Source organism: Stegostoma tigrinum, chromosome 31 (assembly GCF_030684315.1).
Source record: "Stegostoma tigrinum isolate sSteTig4 chromosome 31, sSteTig4.hap1, whole genome shotgun sequence".
Classification (NCBI taxonomy): domain Eukaryota; kingdom Metazoa; phylum Chordata; class Chondrichthyes; order Orectolobiformes; family Stegostomatidae; genus Stegostoma; species Stegostoma tigrinum.
Window position 1 is genome coordinate 17,259,943 of NC_081384.1, and position 20,828 is coordinate 17,280,770.

Sequence of the window (20,828 nt, forward strand, 5' to 3'; positions counted from 1 at the left end):
ACATGTTTTTACAAGGGATTAAAGCAGGTTAAATTTTCAATTGTTAGCACAGAACTTAAGTATGGCTGAAAAAAATCCATTTTGTTGAATCTTTTCATCTTATGCTTATCAAGACAATTTGCAAGAATATCAATTTCGGGGGGAAATATATATTGATAAGCTGTGAGAGAAGTGTGCTGATTGGTAGAAACATCGCCATGGAGATTGCACCAATTTGCGATGACTGAGAAGGTTTGTTTAAATTTTAAACCAAGTAGGTCAATTCTGGTAGGTCAAGGTATTGCCCTGTGAAGTGAACTGGTGAATGTCTGTCACTGATTTTGAGTAAAGACAGGCACAGTGAGCGTTCTTTCTGTTTGTACAGGCAAAGCCCACGTGTTAATATATTATCTTCCAAGCCATGCAGATTCTCCTGACTGACAATCCAAAATAGTTGCCAGCATAACTATTCCCACTCTTTAGTAACATATAGGAATAGTGCCAGATGACTGGAGGATAGCAAATGTGGTTCCCCTGTTCAAGAAGGGGAGTAGAGACAACCCTGGTAATTATAGACCAGTGAGCCTTACCTCAGTTGTTGGTAAAGTGTTGGAAAAGGTTATAAGGGGTAGGATTTATAATCATCTAGAAAAGAATAAATTGATTAGGGATAGTCAGCATGGTTTTGTGAAGGGAAGGTCGTGCCTCACAAACCTTATTGAGTTCTTTGAGAAGGTGGCCAAACAGGTAGATGAGAGTAAACCGGTTGATGTGGTGTATATGGATTTCAGCAAGGCGTTCGATAAGGTTCCCCACAGTAGGCTATTGTACAAAATGCGGAGGAATGGAATTGTGGGAGATATAGCAGTTTGTGTCAGAAATTGGCTTGCTGAAAGAAGACAGAGGGTGGTAGTTGATGGGAAATGTTCATCCTGGAGACCAGGTACTAGTGGTGTACCACAAGGGTCGGTGTTGGGTCCACTGCTGTTTGTCATTTTTATAAATGACCTGGATGAGGGCATAGAAGGATGGGTGAGTAAATTTGCAGACGACACTAAGGTCGGTGGAGTTGTGGATAGTGACGAAGGATGTTGTAGGTTACAGAGAGACATAGATAAGCTGCAGAGCTGGGCTGAGAGGTGGCAAATGGAGTTTAATGCAGACAAGTGTGAGGTGATGCACTTTGGTAGAAGTAACCGGAAGGCAAAGTACAGGGCTAATGGTAAGATTCTTAGTAGTGTGGATGAGCAGAGAGATCTCGGTGTCCATGTACACAGATCCTTGAAAGTTGCCACCCAGGTTGACAGGGCTGTTAAGAAGGCATACAGTGTTTTAGCTTTTATTAATAGAGGGATCGAGTTCCGGAACCAAGAGGTTATGGTGAAGCTGTACAAAACTCTGGTGCGGCTGCACTTGGAGTATTGTGTACAGTTCTGGTCACCGCATTATAGAAGGATGTGGAAGCTTTGGAAAGGGTGCAGAGGAGATTTACTAGGATGTTGCCTGGTATGGAGGGAAGGTCTTACGAGGAAAGGCTGAGGGGCTTGAGGCTGTTTTCATTAGTGAGAAGAAGGTTGAGAGGTGACTTAATTGAAACATATAAAATAATCAGAGGGTTAGATAGGGTGGATAGGGAGAGCCTTTTTCCTAGGATGGTGACGGCAAGCACGAGGGGGCATAGCTTTAAATTGAGGGGTGAAAGTTATAGGACAGATGTCAGAGGTAGTTTCTTTACTCAGAGAGTAGTAGGGGAATGGAACGCTTTGCCTGCAACAGTAGTAGATTCGCCAACTTTAGGTACATTTAAGTCGTCATTGGACAAGCATATGGACGTACATGGAATAGTGTAGGTTAGATGGGCTTGAGTTCGCTATGACAGGTTGGCACAACATCGAGGGCCGAAGGGCCTGTACTGTGCTGTAATGTTCTATGTTCTATGTTCTATAATATTTACCAGATCAAAAAAAAGAGCAAGGTCTATTTATTTCGCCTACTAATCTAGCTGTCACATGATAAAGCAATAACAGACTTATTAATAGGAACAAGAAATACTTAGTAATGCAATAGACATCAGATCAATTAGTTAGCATGAATTCCTGTCTTAAAAATGAAACTGATGTAGAGAACAACATTGTATAATGGACTTCATGATGTTTAAACAATAATTCCTTTACTAAAGTGACCTTACCTGTTCTTCTGAATATCTGCTTCAAATGAAAGTTTACTGACGAAATGATATTCCAGTCCTTGCCTCTCATGGATTTTCTTTTGCCTTGTTGTTGCTGAATTTAAGTAAAACTTGTCATTAGAGAAATAATAATCATTGAATGTGGCACACATGATTGCTTCTTTATTTGTCTGGAATGGCAGTCTTCATATAATATGAATAGTTTAATCAATTGAATATCCTGATCGGAAGCAGAAGCCTTTGGTGTTCAAGTCCCAGCAGGATTGTCTCATCCTTGCATATTTGTTTTGTGATGGTGATAAGGAAAAATAGGCTGTGACACAAGAAGCTATCCACTGTTCTTGTCCCATCATCACTGCATCTGTCTCCAAACACTCAGGGGATTGATGATGTGAAGGTGTCGGTGTTAGGCTGAGTTTGGACAAGTTCAAAAATCACAACACCAGGTTATATTCCGAGAGGTTTATTTGAAAACACTAGCTTTCAAAACTCTGCTCCTTCCTCAGGTATAGTTTGGAAAAGGAGATACTAATAGAAATCTGTATCTCCTTTCTAACAGATTAAAGATTCAGGAGGAGGTGGCCAGAGAGCCATTTTTAGGTTTGTTACCTCACTACTTATAAATACTGTGTTGATATACCTCCTTTTCCACACTACACCTGAGGAAGCGGCACAGCTCCGGAAGTTAGTGTTTTCAAATAAACCTGTTAGATTACAAACTGGTGCCATGTGATTTTTGACTCTGTGTATTAAATTGGACCCAATAATACACCATGTCGCTTGGACATTAATCTCCGCAGTAATCTATGCATAAAATCTTCCCTAAAATTCATACCTCTGTTTGAGTCTTAACTTATTGCCCTTCCACCATATGTCAGAATAAAAGCTTTTGTTGTTTTTTGGAGGTCTTCCTGGACATTGTCAGATCATTGCTATGACATGCCTCAGGACTTTATGAACAACTTTCTGCATTACAGGTTTGAAAAGGAACATTTTTGAATTCATTCTTTTAAAAAGCAAAAGGCATTCTTGGAAATTTTAAAAGACACTTAAAAGAAGAGCTTGTATGCAAATTTGAAACTGCTTTGTGATAAATTAAGCAATTAGAATATGAATAGCTTCCTAAGTAATCAGAAAACACCACCTGCAGTGTAACCATCTTAGTAATATTGATGTCAATGATTGCAATTTGACATAAATGCACCTTAATGTTGGGTGTCTTCTTAATGGACCTAGATGAGTAATTTTGCATCAAGGGTGAGGACACAAAATGGTTTGAAATCCTTTGTTGTTATTGAAGTTTAATTGGGTCAGAGCATCATATTGTGCCACCTCCTGGTTAGTTCCATTAAACACAGCTGTTGGTCTATAAACCTAAAGTTACACTATAGCAAGTTGAAGAGAGAATCTAGGACTGAAATGAAGGTTCAAATTAACCCTTTCAGACTTACCTCAATTTCATACCAGGGAAGGACACAAAAAGGGTAAATTTGTTTTCTACTGCAGTGAAGGGAATCTTAAAGATTATTTCAGCTGTCCATGGATACAAATAGTCCACTTTTAACGAACAGTATTATTAAAATGATGTTTGGTATTTAATATTGCTTGGAGGACTTAGGTTTTGACAGATTGTGGAAAATGGTTTCAATTTTTGTCAAAATAACCGGGCTATATTTCATAAAAGGTGTCATTGAAAATTCACTGTTTCACTAAAAGTTCAGTGACTTTGCAGACTTTTATTTTAAATGGGTTGCTGCTGGAGTTGTTTCATTCAGCGTCTGGCTCTGAGTGATATTATTTTATCTGACTGGAAAAGAAAGGAAGCCTGTAAACAACAAGCTGAGGTACAGGAAGACCAGCAAAAAACATGTGGAATTGGAGGAAAGCTTACTATGAAAAAGCTGCCCAGCTGATGCTCTTCATTTCTAAAAAGAAAATCCTTTTGGTGGGTTCATGTTAAAACTGGTTTGTTCTTTTGAAAGAATGATAGAAAAAAAAGTATTGCAAAATTATATTTACTAAGCAAGTTGTGCTACAAGCTTTCAGAGGTAGCCATAGGTGATTGGTGATGTACTATATCAGATGGCGTGATTATGGAATATTTTACATTTTATTGTTTTGCCTACAAGTGTTACTCACTTTTTTTTCAGCAAGCCAATCTCTACAGAGAATTTCTTTTTCACTTTTCCTAAAGAAAGTATACGTATGTGTTTATGTTTTGGGGATATTAAGAATGTTACATATTTATACTTCTATATTACTGACTCTGTTAACCAACTATTGCTCTTTATTGAATAAGTTTTCTTTTGCTATTCGTGCTTATTGCTGGTTAAGAAACCTGATTGATATATCTTTTTCTTTAAGATCTGCTACAGTTGAGATTAGTTATCTTGATGACTGGGAAAATAAAATCTTATGTTGTAGCTAGAACAGTAGTGCCCAATTCCAGCTTGATTGCAGTAACATCCCAATGTGTTTTACAAACTAGCTCATTATAAAGAAAAATGTTCAAGCTTATTTAAAATGGTTACGTGTACTATATAGAAAATCAACTCACTGAGAACCTGCTATTGAGTATAATATAATCTCAGGCTATGACAATCGTATTAATCTTGCATAGGTTCTCATTGAAAATTTCTACAAATACAGTAGCTGTGCAATGTAATATAACCCTAAACCTGCTGTTCTAAATAATTTAAGCTTTATTTAGGAATGCTGTTATTGAGTTGCTGTCTGTTGACTTCTGTTCAAAAAATCATATTTTATATCACTCAATCACTTGTCTGCATCAAGCCCAAATCTTCTTAAGTTAAATGAATAAGCCCCTTTATACTTACAAGGAACAGCCACATTATAGCGATTAGGATTCTCTGCTACAATTCTTTGTCTCATCTCATTTGCCTTTGCTCCTATAGAACCTGCATAGATGCACAGAGACAGGAAATAATCTTCAATGACTCAAATTAGGAATGATGTGCACATTATTTTGTTCTGTGAATCATAGTGGCATATAAATCTAGAGCACTGAGAAAAACGGCCTTCGGTCCATCAAATCTACAAAAGTGAAAAGCAACCACCTGATGATTCCAATTACACATCTAAACACTTCTTAAATATTGTGAGGGTTTCTGCCTCTAACACCCTTACAGGCAGAAAGTTCCAGATTCCCAATCTCTGAGTGAAAAAGTATTTTCTCACATCTCCTCTAAACTTTCTGACCATTACCTTAAAATACCTATATTTTGGTTAGTACTCGAAAGGTTTGTTTTTACCCAGTTTAATCAGTTACAATTCTTATACTAGCACAGCACTGAGTAATAGCAGCAATGAGCTTGATGCAGTAATATTCCTGAATTATTTCTTTAGCACTCTCCACCTCTGCCATTCTTTAATTGCATGGGATAAAGTCATGAGGCAGTCATGTGATTGTTCTATATTTACTGAATGCTGGAACATACCAACTAGTACCACCAGCCTGTGCACATCATTGGGGCGACGGTGGTAGGCAACCACTTCTTCATAAGTAAGATATTCTACATCCTTCTGCTCAGTCTGTTTCTCTTCATTTTGGTTTGCGTGTCGGTCTTTCCGACTGAGCCGAAAACTTCTCCGTAAACCAGCTGAAATGTATCATCAATGACAACTTAAAAAGAAGCAATGGCCCAATGCAGCTAAACAAATGCTACACCCCTGCATGAAATACTACATAAATACAATGGAAAGTGACATGGAAGTTTGTTTTTATTAAAATAAGTAAATGTTCTGTTTCAGTTGCGCAGATAGTATAGACCCATGTTAATCTCGTCCACCAATCCCTCTGCTTATGTTGGTTTCCAAAGCCTTCCACAGCCTTCCCCACTCCCCAACTCTATAATCTCCTCCAACAAAATAACCCTCCACAATATCTGCCTTCCTCTAATTCTGGCATCTCTGATTTTAAATGCTCCATCAATGGTGTCTTAACCTGGAAAGGTTCTAAGCTTATTTTCCCTACCATGTAAATCCTCTTCATGACCTCTTTCCTCATTCAACATGCTCCTAAAATGACCTCTTCTGCTAAGTTTTTGGGCGTGCCTTAATATTTCCTTAAATGATTTAATGTCAGATTCTGCTTTATAACGCTGAAATGAAGGGCTGTGGGATGTTCCTTTATATTAGGGAAGCCACATAAATATGAGCTGTTTTTGTTAACTCCAACTTATTTATGTTTATTTGTATATAAGTAATCCACAAATTTCTTCCATTTGACTGACACCTTTGACTTGAGGGTTTGTAGTTACTTGGGTTGATTTTTGACTCGAGACTCTATTTTTATTGTGACTTACTTTTGATAGCGCAAATTCCTCCCAGTTGTTTTATTCATTCTTTTCCATATAAGCTTCATCGTCTTGGTATTGCCTTACTAAATAATTTAGGGTCTCTATTTTTAACCTATGCCCATTAGCCCTTGGCATGTACTTATCTACCATGGTACAATTTTCATAACTTTGTCCTTTATTTCTCTGATACTGTTTTTTTACTTCCTCAGTTCACTTCTTTAAACTTGTCACATTGCCTTGAAATTGGTCAGTATAAAGCTGACTTTCTGAACATTAATTTATGGCATTGATTTATATAAGATCCTGTCAAATTTATGCAATTCATACAATTTGTTGCGCAAAATGTTAAATTGGCCATTTCTGGTTGGTATTCAGTAAAATACTATCCTAGAGGCTTGTAGCCACTTCCTATCCAGGCTGGCTGATAGCATTCTCATGGTTTCATAGTGCTGTGAGTGGCTGGAAAATACATCAAAACTTGTTGGAAACCTGCTTGAAGTTACAGTACCTTACTTTACCTCCATTAACCTCTATGCCCATATTACAAAAAACTGGGAGTAGGTATCTGCATGGTATGGAAGAGGCCAGTGGATATTTATAGCAAATTACTACTAAGTACAGACATTACATCCCCCAGGCATATGGGTGTCTGGGCGAATGTTAAACCTTTAAGTTACAACAGAGGAGCATTCTTCCAGCAGATTGTCATGCGTAAAGTGATCCAGGTAAGATGAAACACAAGACGTTTATATACTCATGCCACATGCCGTGATAATATCATGTGCATGTTTCTTCAAGATATACTGACTGTAAGATACAATGAAATAGATGTCCTCAGGCGTGTCATGAATGATGTGTGGGACTTTTCCTGGAGAAACCTGCCAGTTTAACCTTATGTGTATGCTTTTGAGAAATCTTTACATTTGTTAACAGTGTTCAGAGTATTACAAAAAGAAAATTCACATGTGAGTTTGGAGGCAGTTTTACAGGCAAATAGAAACACAAATACACATTCGATATATATTCATTTGACAATGCAGTGCTTCAAGGCCCAAGGATGTGAACTGTGTGACCTTCTAATCACTATGAAGGAAAAGCTTCTGGAAACATGAAGCTGTGTGGACAGTATTGATCTCAGCAGTGATAATCTACCCAATGATACTCTATGATTCAAATCTAAATCTTCGAATTGATGGTAACTATTTTGAAATAAACCATTTAAGTTCAGCATTAAAATAACAGCGATCAGAAAATCTAGACATCACTCTCTAAGCTGCAACGTGAAGCTCTTTGAACAAGATAGTGGAAGCTGCTGGCACCTGTGGAATTTTTACCTTTTTGAGTGACTCAGAAGAGAGGGGATCAAATGAGAGAAAAGTGGGAAGAGAAAGCAAGAAATGTTTGTACAGTCTGACAATTAGTTATGCAGGCAGTGATTCAAATGGAGGCACTAAGCTAGTAGCAGTGTAACTGTTTAGTCACAGCTCTGAATAAGAGTTAGGAAGGAAACCAGGCTTAGTTTGCAAAATTTTTGGGGAAAAGAAAACAACCATGACAAAGTATTAAGTTACAATTAAATTATATTTTTGGATAAGAAATTATTATAGGTCTATCAAAATGCCTAGAAAAGCATTTATAACCAGGACCACAGTTTCATGATATATAAAGAAATCAAATTCTGTTTCGTTCCCTCAGATTCTACAATTTTTCCTAGTTTTTAGGTTTTTCGCAATCAAAAATTTTAAGTTGTAATTGAGCAATTGGTTTATGTCATTATTCATTACTGCTGAAGGATTAAATTGTTTTTTCTTCTGATTCTGGGATGTTTTCTGGTAATATGGGGATTAAATGTTAGAGTTTTCCTATGAAAATCATAAATCAGTGGTCTTGATTTTAACTTCAAGAGGTGCATTAGATGGATTAGCAGAATCTAGATTCTCACCTATGTACAGCCCATTCAAATACCCATCACAGTCACAGTCATCTGAAGACACAGGGAAGCAGTAAATAGAAGGAGAAGGAACAATAAAGATCAGAAAGCAGAAATGTTTTTTCATGAAAATCTATTAGTGTTTGACAACAGTAAATCAATAGCAGTTGTACAGCAGTCATATACCACGGTGGGAATTAGGAAACATTGCAGGGTGAATAAGTCACAACACATTTTCTGAAGTTGCTCAGCTTGAACTGAATAATAAATTCTTGAGTAATTTAGAGTCACAGAGGATTACAGCATGGAAACAGGCCCCTTGGCCTATCTTGTTCATGCTGCCCAGTTTTCACAGTTAATCTAACCCTATTTGCCTGTGTTTGGCCAATATCTCTCCATATGTATCCCATCCATGTATCTGTCCAAATGTTTCTTTGCTGACAAAAATGTACTTGCCTCCACCACTGCCTCTGGCAGCCTAATCCAGATGCTCTCCACCCTCTGTGTTAAAAAATTTGCCTCTCTGGATGCTTTTGTATCTCTTCCCTGACATCTTAACCCTATGCCTGCTAGTTTTAGACTCGTGGAGAAAAGCTGTTGGCTATCTATCTTATCTACACCTTTCATGATTTTATTTACCTCTACGAGGCTATCCCTCCATCTCCTATGCTCCAGGGGAAAGAAAAGTCCCAGTCTATCTGAACTGTCCTTATAACTGAAACCTTCCAGTCCAAGTAACAGCCTGGTAAATCTTTTCAGCACTCTTACTAGTTTAATAATATTCTTTCTATAGTAGGGTGACCAGAACTGTGTGCAGTACTCCAAATGTGGCCTGACCCATACCTTGTACAGCTGCAACAAGACATCCCAAACCCTGTACCAATGCTCTGACCAATGAAAGCAATCCTGCTGAAAGTTTTCTTCACCATCCTGTCTACCCATGTGTCTACTGTAACCCTGGATCTCTTTGTTCTATAACAACCCCCAGGCCCCTACCATTGACTGTGTAAGTCCTGCCTTGGGTTGACATATCAAAATGCAACACTGCATTTATCTAAATTAAACTCCATCTGCCATTCCTCAGCCCAATTGATCAAGTTCTCACTGTATTCCTAGATAATCTTCTTCACTGTCCACTGTGCCACCAATCTTAGTGTCATCTGCAAACTTACTAACCAAACTGTCTAAGTTCTGTAGTTCCCTATCTTTCTTAAATATGGTACAATATTAGCCATGCTCCAATTTTCAGGTATTTCACCCATGGCTGCTAATGACTCACACATCTCCACTAGGGGATGCACAATTTCCTCCCTAGCCTCTCACAAAGTCTTCAGATACACTTCATCAGATCCTGGGGATTTATATACCGTAATGCGATTAAGACTTCCTGCACCTCCTCTTCTGTAATGTGGGCTCTCTTCGGGGCATCACTATTTATATCCCCTAAGTTCCCTAGCATCCATATCTTTCTTGATTATGAATGCTGAAGAGAAATATTCATTTAGGATCACACCCAGCTCTTGTGGCTCTGCACATAGACGACCTTGTTGATCTTAAAGAGGTACTATTCACTCCCTATTCTCTTTCTCTTCTTGTGCTTGTAGAATTGCTTTGGATTCTCCTTTACATTATCTGCTGAAGCCATCTTGTGTCCTGTTTTAGCTCTCCTGATTTCACTTTTGCGTGTACTCCAACACACTTTATACTCCTCAAGGATGTCACTTGATCCCAGCTGACTATACACATCATTTACATCCTTTGCTTTCTTGAGCAAGGCCTCAATAACTCGAGGCATCCAGGGTTCCTTACTCCTGCCAGCCTTACCCTTCACCCTAAAAGGAACATGGTGGTCCTGAATCCACATTAGCTCACATTTGAAAGCCTCCCACTTATCAGGCATCTATTTGCCTGCAAGCAGCCCTCCCCAATCAACTTTTGAAAGTTCGTGTCTAAGACCATCAAAATTGGCCTTGCCCCAATTTAAAACTTTCAATGTATCTTTTTGTGGCTTTACAAAGAGAGCAACAATAAGGATGGACTCGTGTTGATTGGTTGATCTTTTCATTACCTATTTTATCACTAGACAGTGTCTACCAAGTCAGTATTGGAGCTTTTAATCTTCTTGAATTATTCATGTTTTGCATTACTGTTAATGAATGCAAGATCATTTTTGAAAACAGTTATAGAATCATAGAATTATAGAGAATTCATCATGATTCAAAATTTATGAAAATTTCAGATATGTGCAGAAATTATATTTCCCAATTAGTAAAGGTTTTATGTTAACCTTTTTCTTGTATTATTGGTAAAACTTAAATGCTCTTTTATGTCCTGTGGTGGATTGAATTTGTTAGGAATCTGCTGCCTGAAAGGATGATCAACACTCACAAGAGAATTGAATAAACAGGGGAAGAGGAAAAAATATTATAATCAATGGGAGAACAGGAGCATGGATCAAAAACTGAATGACTCTGTCAAAGAACTAGCACAGACTTCAAGTTGAGTAGCCTTCTACACTGTGTACAATGCCATGATTCAGTAAGCCATTAACCTTAGATAGTTCTGGTGAATGAGACAATGTCCAGGATTTTAGATGGTAGGTTGGTAGGAAGAGAGAAGAGCAAGGCAGAAACGCTGAGGTGATCTGAGACATGAAAAGGATCATTTGAGATGGACTGGAGGTTGGGGAGTTGAGGGTGGGGTCAGGCTGTGATGCTGAAGAGGGAATTTGTTGTATGGGTCTAAAAGTGTTAATACCTAATAGAGTGCAGCGAGTACAACCCAATGTCATGGGCACTTGGGCAAAGAAAAGAAGGAACTCCAAAGAGACCTGAGACTAGTGTGCTCCTAAAAGTCTCCTTCATGACGTAACTCAAATTCAAGTGACCAGTGAATAGTTGCAGAAATGAAATAAACTTCATATCGATTACTCAATAAGGCTCTTCTCGTTAGGCCAGGAAGCTAACTATCCTCATTCCCACTAAGATCACTTAGGGCTTGATACCACATGCACAAAAGAACCAACAAAATAAAAAAAAACACTGTAGAAACAAAGAAAAGAAACTAACAAAACAAAAGAGGAGACAATAAGGATAAGATTGGGCGGAAATTTGGGAGCAGTGCAGCAATGGCAAAAGATTTGGAAAATGCAACAAAAATGGAAAAAAATAGATTCTTGACATTGAGAAAAAAATTCTGCTTCTGCCCTTAACGTTAAAATTGCAAGTCCAAATTCTCACTAATAAGCACCTTACTTCCATGCGTTTGCATCTCATTATTACAAACTTAAATAAATTCTGTCCAGATCACAATTTTCCTCTCCTTCCCTGAGAAACCAGATGGTGTCAAATGCCAACATGAAAATCAGACATTACCTGGCAGCAGTAACTTGCTGTTTGCTTCTCTTGGCTTTCAGACAACTTTGTATTCACAACAACATTGTCATCTGCTCCATGTAGACTATCCCCTTCCACCCTTCATCTACACAAGTAGGCATCACCAAACCACCATGCTCACTTTATCATTGCCTTTTTCAGACCAACTCACACACCACTTCAATGCTTCAGGACTTCTCTTTGAAGCCCAGGGACACTTATGAATGGCAGGCTTTTGCCAAGGTCCTTTTACCTGCAGGATTATGCATGCAGGCCTGTGCATCTACTGAGGCACTGGATGTGGTGGACCTGGGTCTCCATGGTAGTAGCCAACCCATTCATGGAGGTAGCCACATGTATGCATGCTGGGCTAGCGCAGTACTGACAATGTTGGTGACTTCATTCTTTGATCCAGTTTACTGAAAACCTCTGACAAAACAGCCTGCTGTTCTTATGCCTGTCTATGCATTTTGACAATCTCATTGACAGCAGGGACCGAAACTTCTGCTTTGGCTGAGCAAGTGCCTGGCCTCTGACAATCCTCTGAGTGACAGGGATCAGGGCATTTCCTTCTTGACCAGTCATGGAGAAGCGTCAATGACGTGCTCACCAGATTGTGCTCCCAGAACTAATCCAGATTGAACAACCACTGAGATGAAATACTAGAGCTGATGGGGGGATGCAGGTGAGACTTTTGCCTGTGTATTGAGTGCCTTCGTACTCTGAGGTGGGGCTGGATCTGGATCTGAGGGTCTCTAGCACAGACCACTTCTGGGCAGAGTTCCACAAGTGCTTGCATGAGAATAGAGACGGACTTAGTAGTGTGAAAGGGATAAAAGCTCTTGCAGGATAAGAATGAGTTAGTTTTGGATGCAGTGTGAGAGCAGCACAGCACAACACAATGAAAATTATTAGGTTGGTCACCAAGGAGGTCTCTGCATCCCCATATAAGCAAGTCTGTCCTTATGTGGACAAGTTTATAATCTTGCATGGGGAAAGGAGACTTGTGTCACCACCCATGGCTGGTTTTTGTCCTCTTGATCTGATGGTGACATTTATTCATTGAGTCATAAACATTGAAACAGGCCCTTCAGTGCACAATGTCAATGCCAACCTCCAAACATTAAACTGAACTAATCTCATTTACTTGCACTTGGTCAACAGCCATTTTGTCTTTCAATGACAGAAAGGGAGGCACTGAGTATGATGAAAGTGAATGGAAGACTTATTCGTGTTGATGCTCAAGCAGGAGAGGAGGTGAGGTATGCCCAGTGTGTGAGCAGGAAACACATAGAGAACAGGAAGGGTTAGTATTTTGGGAGGGTGAGAGCTATGGGCTGGACACGTTGTACGCAAAAGTGAGAGTTGTAATCCATAAGCTTTGAAAGGCACGTGCAGAGGCAGTGTGTTTTTTGCTTGTGAGGTAATAAAGAGGAAATAGTAGCATTTACCCTTGTGGAGTACAGAAGATCATTCACCTTCGGTCTGCAGTGCTCTGCATTGCTTTTCACACAAGACAATGCACTGCTGAGGCTGCCATCTGGGACCAGGCCGATGGTGGTGGCATGGCCAGCTTTGCTGGTCTGCAGATAAAAGGAATGGTACTCCTCTCCATTGCCCCACCCACCAGCATCCTTGAGGGTCCCAGTCCACAAAAGGGGTTCCAGGCAATTTCCACAGGGAAAACGCTGTACACCACATTATAAAAGAGAGTTGCTGGCTGGCAGTGCCTGATGTGCGTTGGAACTGCATGCAAATATGACACATGCAGAGTAGACATGACAACATCCTGGAAGTGGTGAGCACTCTCACATTTCCTGCCATGCAATTCTCTGAGATGGTGACAAAGAGGCCTGTTGCATAATTAATAAGATGCAGAGTGGAAGATTGCATGAGAAAATTCATCACGGCTCATGGTGCACTTGCCGTCATGAGTCTCACTTTTATAACAACACTTTTCTTAAAAAACAGAAAATGCATAATAAAATTTTCAAATTTAGCCCAAGGGATTTGGAAGCAATGTAAATTAAACAGTTGTACATTTCAAAATAGGCTTTGCATTTGCTGCGCATAATTGATCTTGCAAATTTTGATTAAATCTAGTGCATTAAAATATCTCAACAGTTTTACAGTTGCTATATTTGATATACTTATGCTTGGCTATTAATGCAAATAGTACCAGGAATATGCAGGCTCATCGTGTTTTGTGAGCAATGATGGATTGATGCCAAAAAACAAAGCTTTCAATGCAATCTATAAAAAAAGTAAGGGATGACAGCATCCAGCTGCCTTTTTCTGCATGAATCACTGTCCTCAGTTGCAACACTATACCCGTAGTGTTGAATGTGATTCAATGGCCCATGCTTAATAATAACTCTGGACTTGTAGGTCATGTCCTGTATTACTAAAGGCATATTGTCAGCACCTCTAAGATATGAACAAATTGGATAATATCAAAGCCAGTTATCGTGATTCTTATAATTATTCTGCAGTTGACCTAAAGAATAAAATTAAAACAGTAACTGTGCATTGGAAAGATTTTCAAACTGTTCAGTTTTAAAAGGTGTTCAGCTTTGACCAATAAGCAACAATCTCGTTGCTTTCTCAGCTACATATGTAACACAAGATTTGAATGCATGGAAGTCCCAAAGATCATGGAGCAAGGCTTCTTTATTCTACTGGCATCAATGAAATAGGGTGTTTACAATATTTACACGAAATAAAACCTGTGATATTTGATACGCTAAGGAATCTTTTCTCTCTCTCTCTCCTCCTTATCAGAGAACCTTTTTTTATTCCCCAGAGAGGGTCCGTTTGACTCTCCAGCGACTCTCTCATTTTTGCCACCTGCTGCTGGACGTCCTATTGCACTCTTCCCTGTTTGAAAGCTACCATTCTGGCAATTGCACAGTGATTGACTGTTTGCTAATCTGATGTGTGATTAGCAGTTTCAATGTCACCTCGATGGCTAGAATATTTGAATCCACATTAGTGGCGGCATTCTCTTCTTGAATTATAATCTGGGCAAGTTGTAGTGGTTAGGATGATGTCCAGCATTTTCTTGAATACCTTCCCAGTGTCTTGTCTGCACTTCCAAGTAGTCCAGGTCATATGAGAGATCACCCACACTGAGGTAGGTTGTTCAGGACTTTAGGAAGCAAGTGATTGATGACACTTACTGTTTCAGTTTTCACCTCCCAAAAGATGCTCTTATGCCTTTTTTCAGGGCAGAGGTAGGCCTCCTCTCACTAGATTCACAAGGTGCTGTTCACTCTAGAATTCCACATCACTGTCTAACTCCCCTCCACTTGATCCGTCGCACTAATGCTTAAAGCTCTCCAACACCACCAGATTTCAGGTCTCTGGCATCTCCACTCCATTTTCTGAGGTTTAGCATCATGTCATAATCGGCTGTCCACTTACTGACCTGACCATCTCCATCACAAGGTGGACCAAGCACAAGAGGATCCATAGGAAGGACTGAGTCTTGTCCAAAGGAGAGATGGAGAGTTGCCTGTGGTTGTGTATGGTGTTATTATAAACATAAACCAGTTCTAGAAGTACTTGGACCACTTGCACTTATTCTTGGGCGGCAAATTGTACAGATGTCATGCAGCTTATGGTTGAATTGTTTGTTCTGCCCACTATCCTCTAGATAATGGGGACTGCTGTAGCTCTTGGCAATGCCATTGGCCTTGCAGAGCACTTGCAGGATCTTGGTCTCAAAGTTGTGTCCCTGATCACTGTAAATTTGACATGGAATACTGAAATATACAAACCAAGAATGCACTAATCTGTAGCTACAGTTTAAAACAGTTGGTCAAGGGTGGGAATGGCATGCAGGGGGATGATATCACTACAATTAATAGAATACAATTCAATATAGCAAAGGAACCAGGCTCTTCAGCCCACCAAGCTTATGCCGATTCTAATCTTTATTTAGATCCACCACTTATTGCCCTTGCACAGTTTCTATCCCTCTGTTCACCTCCCATTCGTGTGTCTATCAAGATATGCCTTAAATGTTGCTAACGTACCTGCTTCCATCCCCACCACTGATAGTACATTCCAGACATCCAGGGTATACATAAATGTGCTCAATCTGGTTACTACTGCAGTGAAGGACCATAAAATTCACCACAAGAAACTCTAGAGATCTCTTCATGACTAGAAATCACATGCAGGGGGGATGATGCTTCCCTGCTGCTAGACTTCCTTTACATAAGAATTTGGTTTATCCCCTTTAAAACTGTGCATATGTTAATCTGAAATTAAACAATTTTATATTACCTCTGTCCAGTTTATACTTGCATATGGACGCAAAGTGAAGTTTCTATGTTACTTAATATTAAATACAATCCTGTTCTCGTACTTCAATCTTAAATAAAATGTTACAATCATGCCCCAAGTTTTGTGCTTTAGTGTATCTGTAATCTTCTTAATCTACTTAGAAACTAAAAGCATTAATATATGAACATGTCCAAATATTAATATTACTGAAGATTGACAAACATTGTATAGTTCTGTATAACTTTTATGTAATTTAGACGATAATGCAATACCCACCTTTCTCACAACTTTGGTCATCTGAGGGGAGCATTAATAAGAGAAAAGAAAATTATTCAAGAGTATTAACATGCCAGGAAATATTAAGCTGGTTTATTTGGTTAGACAGGATATAAAGTTAAAATCAATGGTTTTCAAACATTCAGATTTATTCCAGTTATAACTTCCTTTTCGAACAAATGTTTCAGCTGTGTCAGGAAGAACCATTATCTAAGTGTCACTAGTAAAGAGGAAGAAGTCGGTCTCTATGATAACAGCCCTTGATGATATCTTGTGTGTCCACTCTTCATTGGATTCAGATTTTCTCTGACAAAGAGGACATACCCAAACTTCATAATCTTTCTTTTCTCTTTCCAGTCGTTGACTGATCTGCTGAGCATCTCAGACAACCTCACTCATATTTTTCAGATTTTCAGAATTTTCAGTTTTTCCTTCTTTTTATTCCAGTTGACAATCTTTGGAGATGAGAACATTTTTCACATAGTTGTCAGAATCTGAAATGCTTAACTTGCAAAGTGGCAGAAACTGATTCCTCAAAAAAAAATTCAGAGAGTTCAACAGGTATTTGAAGATGAAGAGCTTGCAGGTTTACTGATTGAAAGCAAAGGTGTAGGGCAGAAAATGACTGCTTTTTATGAAATAAATTTCTATGCACTGGATTTAATACATCAAATCACTGAAGGAACAATGGCAGCTTACTTAATTGTGGGAGAGGTCTCACATCAGTCTCTAGGTGGCAGCAAACCCTTCTGCTCAACCTCCCATCTGCCCCACCACCACCTGTTCCCCCATTATATCATTAGACGAAAGTGGCAGAAGAAATGGGACCTAACAAAACCCAGGTTAGGTTCATTATCAAATCAACTGACACCATCATCCCTAAGCCCACAGCAATTAACTGTCCATTCATTGGCTTTCCTGCAACCTAGGGTGAAGGGGTAGGGAGGGGGGAGGCTTTGAGAAAAGGCCATCCAGACTATGTTTCAGCATTCTAATTTGCAGTTGCTGTTCTTAATCCTGAGTTATCTATTTTATCTAAAAGAATAATTGCAATCATCAGAACTGAATGCATGCCACAATCTTCAAGCAGAATTGAATAAGAGCAGTGGCAGGCTTTATTATATGTTTTGTTAGCCATGTGGAGGGCACTGACATCAGTTGTGTTTCCTAGATGCTATCTGACTGCTTCAACCAACTCATGGGCTTTGCATTACAGGGTTCTCATGTTATAGTGGGAGTGTCAGGAGACCAAGGATCCAGTCCCACCTGTTCCAGAGGTGTGAAATAACATCTGTGAACAGGTTGATTAGTACACGTAAAATTACAAAACCTATAATGTCCTTGGTCTTTGTCTCTCCTATAGGAATGTTTAATCATTATTTTTGCAAAATCAGTCCTACATAATGATTTAGGTTCCCCCACCCCACCTTTTTCTAATTTTGAACTATTTTGTCTTAGGAGGAAGTGATGGCCTAGTGGTATTATTGCTGGACTGTTAATCCAGAGACCCTGATAACATTCTGGGGACCCAGGGTCAAATCCCACCACAGGAGATGATGGAATTTTAATTCAATAAACTATCTGGAATTAAGACTCTCATGATGACCTTGATTCCATTGTTGATTGTCAGGAAAAACTCAACAGTCTCACTAATGTCCATAGGGGAAGGAAACTGCCATCTTTACCCGGTGTGGCCTACATGTGACTCCAGGCCCATAGCAATGTGATTGACTCTGATCTGGCCTCTGGGCAATAATGACAGGCAATAAATGCTGCCTCACCAGTGATGCTCTCATCCCATTAATGGATAATAAAATGAAAATGCTGACAATGTTTTGAATATTGTCTTCTTGCCATAGTCATGCTTATGCCCACGATGAGGTAAACAACCTGGTCTCAGGTGCAGTATCGATATTGCTGTGCGCTACAATTCTTGCAGAAGTAAGGCAATTGCACTTAAGAACAACAAATGTCCATGTAGCCCAACAGCTGAGGCCCAAAGAGCTTGCCCAAATGAGGCAGTCATGTTGGAATCTCCATCATTTCTGTGATTCATACTCAATGACTCAACTGCTTTACAGGAACCTCAACATTTTAGTCCTGCTCAGCATTGCTTTTAGAACCACACTAAACCTTGGACAGTGAAAGCATAGACAGCAGGAAACAAACTGGAGGTAAGGGTATTTGTTGTCTCCTTACAGGATTGTCTTTTACTGCGTTTCTCTTGTTCCAAATTAGCTTTTTTTTGCCTGTAGGCAAGCCGTCTGAAAATAAAAAAGACAATGTTGAAAATGTAGTCTGTCAACGTTATCAAATCAAGGAAAAAGACACCCATGCTGGTACTCATACACTCATATTATAAGTTGCATACAACCCTTCAAAGACTGTTTATCTAGAAAGTTTATCTTGGATACGTCAATGACTTAATTTGGAAGTATAGCATCCAATGTAGTATTGAGCCATAAGGCCCAGGAAGGTATAAGATTTGAAACCATATGTTGGATTGACTCATCTCAGCTGGGGCAGTGTGAATAATAACTGCCTCTAATGTAGGGTGCAGAAATTGCTCGTAAGAACAGGATTTATTTGGTTTTGTTGTCCTATTACTGCATTCTGGCATTAACTGTCCAGACTCTCCTGTGAACATTAGGCCAAGGTTTCAGAGAATAATTAGCAACTCAACCTGTACTCAATTTGAACTATAATTTACAATAACATATCCTGCATTTTCACAGTAACCTTGGTGAATAATCATTTTTGTTCTGTATGTAATATGACATGGACAGTCATTACATTACACAAGGCAAATTTCTCATGCAGAATGGCTTTGATTTTGCTGACTGGTGTGGTTAACACCACTCACTCCTTTTAATGTGTTAATTGGACAACATCCCCACGTGTACCTTTTGGAACACCAGTCAGGAAGGTGGTCTAAAATGCCTCATTGCACCAAAAGTTGCACAATGCTGAGAATTTCACCTTTCAGATACATTCAACAATGTAAAGTTGCTGTACTTATCTTGTTTGTCACATACTGATGACAAAAGCAATACTATGTGTTATTATCATACGAGCATTTGCAATGATAAGATAGAGTCAGATGTGTAGTTTCAGTTCTATGATTTTTAACAAATGATTTTGTATAGTATATTAAAGTAATACATTCTAAGAAGGCACTGGTGCAGTAAATGCCTAGCAGGACATCTGTGGTGTTGGTGAATGTAATGTTTGTACTGCTGAGTTTCTAGCAATCAGAGAAAAACAGATCTGAGGCCAATAGTTTGGTGTTGACTTCAGAGCACTAGATTTCTACCGACAAGAGAGTTTCACCCATGGTGAACTGTTTTAGGCTGTGAAGCCTCCAAACTATGAGACTTCATACAGAAATTCTTGCATTTTCAGAGCTGAAAAGCAGTTGAGGCCGTCAGAATTGGAAAAAAGTTCATATCAGCAAACTTGAAGGGATGTCATAAAAAGGTCCCAGCAGTCCAAGAAGAACAGAGTCAATAAAATAAGAAATCAAAGACTTGATGTCGGGTGATATTTCTCTGGGATTAAGTACATATATAATAAATTATTGGGAATTACATTTAAACTTTTTTTGCTGTTTATATTAATATCTTTTTCAACTGTCTCGTTTGCTTTGCTTTTTTTTCTTTTGTGTCTGGAATTTGTGTACTTTACTCAAGCCTTGTGTTATATGATCAAAGATTGACCACTGTAGTAACTGATAAAATGAAACCTACGATCCGCCAAGCAAGGTTTCCCTCTGGGATCTGATTAATCCAAATTGACCACTGGCTGGGATCATAGCATATTAAATCCATATGAGAAAAAGGCTTCACATTCCAGTCTAAAAGCCCTTTTTAGTAAAATAGTAAATATTAATTGCTATCAATCATTCTCTCTGGCATAATAATTAACAAACACAGAACCATGTTCTTTCTGCTTTTCATTATTTTTAGGGATATTAAAATAAAATCCTGTAATTTTAAAAATTTCTGTTTATTTCTCTCTCTTAATCCAAGTCACCTTCTCTCATTTTGCTTTCTTTATCTGATTTAACATTTAATTTAATACTCCAACTTTGACATCCTGGGTCACACCCTGCTCTGCAAATAAGTCTTTATCTGATTGATTCAGGAGGTAGACAATTTCTTGTTCTGTTCACATGTCAGAGATTTCCTGTAGAGCATGATGTAATTTTTCAATAGCTCACTGAAAGGAACATTTAGCCCAAAGCCCATAATAAAATGTGAAAGTATAACAAATTGAAAATTAATTCCATGTTATTTCATAGGAAAACCCCACACAATAATTTTATGGCAGATGAAAATGAAAGAACGCTACGGAGTCTCATTAGTTGTGTGATTACCACTAAAAGAATATATGTTCGTGCAGTATTTCCAACAAATTAAGCTATAATATATTCTTACAAAACTTGCCCAACTGAAGGAAGCTCGTAGTTGTCC

The 20,828-nt window shown here is 38.8% G+C and overlaps 1 protein-coding gene across 6 annotated transcripts in view; it reads right to left on the bottom strand.

Annotated features, from left to right (window-relative positions):
* Positions 1–20,828, bottom strand: part of LOC125466345 (MAGUK p55 subfamily member 3-like) — a 98,806-nt gene that overhangs the window by 13,803 nt on the left and 64,175 nt on the right. For 5 of the 6 annotated variants that reach the window (XM_048560734.2, XM_048560732.2, XM_048560735.2 and 2 more), the window contains 6 exons: positions 18,556–18,620; positions 16,357–16,377; positions 8,429–8,470; positions 5,626–5,787; positions 5,005–5,085; positions 2,168–2,261 (listed from right to left, as the gene is read on the bottom strand). In XM_048560734.2, the coding sequence (XP_048416691.1) occupies positions 2,168–2,261; positions 5,005–5,085; positions 5,626–5,787; positions 8,429–8,470; positions 16,357–16,377; positions 18,556–18,620 (465 nt within the window). The remainder of the gene's footprint in view (positions 1–2,167; positions 2,262–5,004; positions 5,086–5,625; positions 5,788–8,428; positions 8,471–16,356; positions 16,378–18,555; positions 18,621–20,828) is intronic. The other variant, XM_048560733.2, reaches the window with a different exon arrangement.